The sequence below is a fragment of the Galeopterus variegatus genome, unplaced genomic scaffold (genome assembly GCF_000696425.1).
Source record: "Galeopterus variegatus unplaced genomic scaffold, G_variegatus-3.0.2 Scaffold15417, whole genome shotgun sequence".
NCBI classification, from domain to species: domain Eukaryota; kingdom Metazoa; phylum Chordata; class Mammalia; order Dermoptera; family Cynocephalidae; genus Galeopterus; species Galeopterus variegatus.
Window position 1 is genome coordinate 2,869 of NW_007741528.1, and position 4,950 is coordinate 7,818.

General features: G+C 50.9%; 1 protein-coding gene across 1 annotated transcript; it reads right to left on the minus strand.

Annotated features, from left to right (window-relative positions):
* Positions 1-1,223: 1,223 nt before the first annotated feature.
* On the minus strand, positions 1,224-4,223 carry FAM32A (family with sequence similarity 32, member A). Its single transcript, XM_008563905.1, has 4 exons — positions 4,128-4,223; positions 3,869-4,010; positions 2,571-2,624; positions 1,224-2,287 (listed from the first exon to the last, which is right to left on the minus strand). Exons 1-4 carry the CDS (start codon positions 4,199-4,201, stop codon positions 2,219-2,221), a joined length of 339 nt encoding a protein of 112 aa, XP_008562127.1. The 5' UTR covers positions 4,202-4,223; the 3' UTR covers positions 1,224-2,218.
* Between the last annotated feature and the right edge of the window lie 727 nt (positions 4,224-4,950).

Consider the following 4,950-nt stretch of genomic DNA (forward strand, 5'->3'; position numbering starts at 1 on the left):
AGGCATCATCCCTGACTCCTTGTCCCCACTTTTCTGCTGGGAAAATGGAGGTGCTGGGAGATGGTGGCACCTCATGGCGTCACATGGAAGGTCAGTGATGGAGCCAGATGAGCCCTGCACCTGCCCGTGGTTACCCAGGAGGAGTGATACCACACCACATCAGAGGGAAGGCAAGTGGTGTCGTCAACAAATGGTGCTTAATGTAACAACACGAAACGCCCAGGGTAGTGAAGCGAATGACCAAGCACAGACATGGAAGACATGTGCCCCCACCCTCTGGACCCTGGTCAGGAAGAAGGCTGAGGGCAGCGCCCCTCACTGGCCCCCATCACCCTGGTGGGGAAACACTGATCTGGCTGAGTGACAGTGCCTTGTGGCCCAGGCAGGCCCTGGGAAGGTGCCACTGGTGAGGCCTCTAGGCCCAGGCCCGGGGCCTCCAAGGAGCAATCAACAAGGGCATGGGATTCCTACCCCAGCATGTCAAAGGGGCCTCTGTGGGCCTCCTGGGGAAGAAGGGGACAAGGGCCAGGCCCATCCTAAGTGCTGCCTGAGGCTACAAATGAATTAGTTAGCTGTGTTAGCCCACGTACAAAACACTAAACCACACCAAAAATCTGAACCTTACATGAGACCTAAGGGAAAATGCAAGCAAAAGAGAATGCAGGGAAGCAGGCCCTCCCCGGGACAGTGGGCTGAGCCAGTCTGCCCACCCACCTCGTGATGCTCATGTTGATGTCAGTAGGTTTAATTCTCCTACTAATGAGAAAGACTTATAGATTGGTTCACAGACCAAAACCTGATTCTTTGTCACAAAAGCACAGTGAGAAAGGCTGTACCAGTAGGAACAACAGTCATTGGTATGTCAGCCAATGGCAAACAAAACAGGTACAAGGGCTGCTGTCACTATGAGAGAGAATTCATGCCAAGAATTACAGGGACAAAGAAGGACAAGCCACAGTCCCAGTGGCTACAGTCCTATAATCCACAGGAAACATATAATAGTTACAGGTATCAATGCACCAAATAACATAGCAGCAACTTTTATAAAGCAGATGCTAGGAGAGATGTGAAGAGAACCAGAGGATGGCCAGGATGCGGGCCCTGAACCAGATCTGCATCCAGGAGGATGACTTTACAGAATGGCAGCCCACCTTGTGGGCACATGTGCTGAATTCTCTACTCTGGTAACAGTAGCCTTATCATCCTCTCAAGTACACAGGGGATAGTTACAAACACTGACCTTTTATTGGTGCACAAAGGACAACCCAATAAATTATAAACAGTTAGAAACAGTACAATTAACATTCTCTCACCCCAAGGCACCAAATCTACAGAGTGAGGAGCCCTTGCACCAGGAAATTTTTTAAAACCCTCTCTATTAAATTATAGAGGTTCTAAAGAAATACTGACATCAAATATCATATCAGGACCAATCCCTATTAGATGTGTCTGGATAGGAGTATTGGGTGGAGCAGACTCAGAAAGGGACAAGCATGCGTTCCATCCTTGCCTTTGGTGGCTATCTGCTACCAAGGCTGTACTGTCTCACTAGCCAGGTGGCTGAGCAGACAGTCTGAAAGCCACAAAGCTGCGAGTGGCTTCCCCGGGCCCTGGGTGGAACAGCATTAAGCCCCAAGCTAGAGGGAGTTTGGAAGGGCAGCCCACGCAGAGTCCCACGGGCATCTGTACATCACAGGCCACGCTGGCCTTAGCTTCTTTCCCTCCGGAGTCCGTCTCATCCAGGTGAAGACAGCTGGCTGGCCTTAGAAAATTAGTTGCGACCTGGGGGTAAACATATTTTTACTCGGTACTTACGCAGAGATGGCCTTTACCTCTAGATACAGGTTCAAAAATTTCCATTCAAACTGAAAAGGTTGGGCTGGCCAGTCAGCTGTTAGTTCGAGTGTGGTGTTTCAACACCAAGGTCAAGGGTTCAGATCCCTATACCAGCCAGCCACCAAAATACAAAACAAAAACAAAACAAACTAAAAAGGCTTATCTTCTATGTGCTACTAAGAAACATTAGCTGAGTAAAAGAACAGTCTTACTTTAATCTGGTTCCAGAATGAGGGCACACAGCTTCGAAAAGCACTGTCACAGCAGAAGTGCGAGGGCTTGTGTAAAATAATGTTTCTAGAAAATACCAAAGACACCAAACAAAATCCTGGCTTTGCCTTCTGCTTCCCCTCGATGCTGCTCCACACCCAGGGCCAGGAGGCTACTTTGTCCAGCTGACTTTGGGAATGTCATAATGCTCTGTGAGTGTATCCAGGTGTCTGTTGAAGTCCTAGCAAAGGGAAGGAGGAAACGAGGGATGTGCAACACCGCCCAACCCCACCTCTCTCACGTCCTGTCTCTGCTCTGTGAGCCTCCTCCTCTCAAATCCACCCTGCCAGGTCTTACACACGCCTGAAACCTTGGCTCTCCTTGGCATGACCCTGGGAAGGTGTCACTTCTGTTGGGTTAAGCCCCCTCCCTGCCAACATGGCTCCCTCGATCAGGCCCTTAGCCTCTGGGTCTAGCTGGTACCTTGAGTGGCTCAGTCTCTCCCACTGGGCCCAGTGGCTTACCTCCACTCTATGCTTGTGAGTTTTGGATGCTTTCTTCAGAATCCTTTCCATTTGCTGGAGGGAGAAGAGACATGGAGGTGAGATCGCATGCTTCACACAGCTGAGCCAGCCTGGCTCTCCATCTAGAATGGCCATAGGTTTCAGGCTGTACACATTGTCCCCCCATCCCCCAACTCCACTCAGTCTGGTCCAACAGGGAACTCGGGTCAGTCACTCTTTGGTTCCGGCCTCACAAGTGGCTGGAAATGAACCAGCACTGGCTGAGCACGCACCCACGAGCAGACTCTGCTGGGAGCTGTGCACGTGCTTCCTGCATCCATGGGCAACTGACAACATTCCCAGCTTGCAGGAAAGCAAGGTCCCAGGTGGGGTTTGAGAAAAGATGAGGAACGAGGAAGGTAAAGAGCCCAACAGAGTAGGTGACACAGAGCTGGTGCTCCGGTGGCAGTAACCATCTTGATGTTCAAGGAGGGCTACAAGACCCAGATCACCTTCACCAGTTTCTAGAATCTGCATCCTGCACCATAACCTGCTCCAACTCTCATTCCCAACACCTGATGGTACCTGGTAAGGTTGGTACCTTGTGAGAGTTAAGAGTGTAGGATGCAGAGCCAGACAGACCTGGGGCCACACTGGGCTCTACATTTACTAGCTGGGTGGCTGTGGCTGACTCTTTGGTGGCCCCTGTGAACTGTGCTGCTCACTATTTGTCAGTCTCCTTGCCACACTGACTCTGAGCTGGACCTGGAGTGAGTTTACTTAAGAGAATGCAGTGCCAGTTCTGGGCCTAAGACCACTGGCAGCTTTTGCTTCACGTCCACGCAGGAAGTCTGATGGCCTTGCTGGAAAGAAAGGACCTGGAGGATGAGATGACACATGGGAAGAGGGCACAAAAGAAGCCCTGAGGCGCCANAAGTTCCCAACCTTCTTAGGAGAAATTACTACCCTGACTCCTACAGATGATGAAAGAGGCACGGAGAGAAGAAAAGTCACCGGTCTAGTGTCGCTGGGCAAAAGAGCCACAGCGATGGAACCCAAAGCCGAGTCTACAGCTCTGGCCTCCTCTCAGCACCAGCTCTAGCTCTTCCCCCTCTGCGTCCACTCGGGCTACGGGGGGGTCTCCTCGGAGCTCCCAGAGACATGAGATCCTCCACTCTCACACAGTTCTCCCCGGTATGAGGGGCCTTCCCCGAGCATCCCAGCGCTGACCCCCGTTCCGAGCCTTCCGGCCCTGCCTCAGCACTCCACGAAGGCATCCCCAGCATCCCCGCCCCCTCCTGCTCGGCGCCCCGCCTCACCCGCTTCTCCTGCATCTTCTCAAAGGCTGCCTGAGCCGGGGTCCGTTTGTCCAGGCCGCGCCGCTTCTCCTCCTCGTTCTTTTTGCTTGTTCCCATCGCTTCCAGGAGTTTCGCCTTGTCCTTGTCCTTCTTTTTCTTCTTACTGGGAGAGGAGATGCGGAGCAGGCAGGTGAGGGCGGGTCAGACGACCAAGGCCTGTGGTCCCGGGAAAAGGTCTAAGGGGACAAAAGGCGGAGCCTCGTGGGCCCTGGAGACTTACCGCTTGGTCACGCCGAGCTCTGCGACGCCTTTCAGCTTTAAAGGCCCCTTCTGGACCTGTTCGTAAACCTCCATAGCGCCCGCCGACAGTGCGACTGCCACACTTCCTGTTTGCAGACGCTATTTCCGACGGAAGTCCCGCCTTTCTTCTTCTTGATTGGCCTAGCTGGACAGCACGCGTGCGCTCTTGGGGGGGGGTCCATCTCGAGCCACACTTCCGGGTTGCGGCAGGGCGGAGAGCTACGCGAGGACACGTCGTTTGCATCTTGTTCCCTGACACTCTTCCGGCTTGGGCTCTCATTTCTGGTTTCACAGGCTTTGGGCGGGGTACTTAAAAGCCATTGCTGTTTGGGGTGTTTGGCGTGCCTTTGGATTTCCTGTTTTCTTTTATTGCCGTATTTTAGCTTTCAGTGGACAAGTGGACCTAATTTCGTAAACCTAATCAGCACTCATTAATTTTTTCCGTTTTATGAAAATACGAAATATGTCGATGGTGTATTAAAAAAATTAAAACACTAATTTTATTGGGGCATAATTTATACACAGTAAAATGCATCCGTTTTATTATTATTTTTTAAATTATTTAATTGGCAAAAGTTGTGTATGTTTATCGTGCACAACATGATGTTTTGAAATATGTATGTATTATGGTATGGCATTTCACACACTCATTTTTCGTGGTCAGAATGCTGTATTAGTTCATTTCTGCTGCTTATAACAAAATGCCTGGAACTGGGTGATTTATTTTTATTTTAACTTTTTTAAATTGGTTATGGATATTCATGGGGTACAAAGCTAACTCTCACCACTCGTGCTGAAGATGT

Coding starts and splice junctions, on each gene's coding strand:
- FAM32A (XM_008563905.1), bottom strand. CDS start 4,201: ATGGAGGTTTACGAACAGGTCCAGAAGGGGCCTTTAAAGCTGAAAGGC. Junction 2,625..3,868: donor AGAAGATGCAGGAGAAGCGG/GTGAGGCGGGGC, acceptor TTCTCCCTCCAG/CAAATGGAAAGGATTCTGAA. Junction 2,288..2,570: donor CTCACAAGCATAGAGTGGAG/GTAAGCCACTGG, acceptor TCCCTTTGCTAG/GACTTCAACAGACACCTGGA.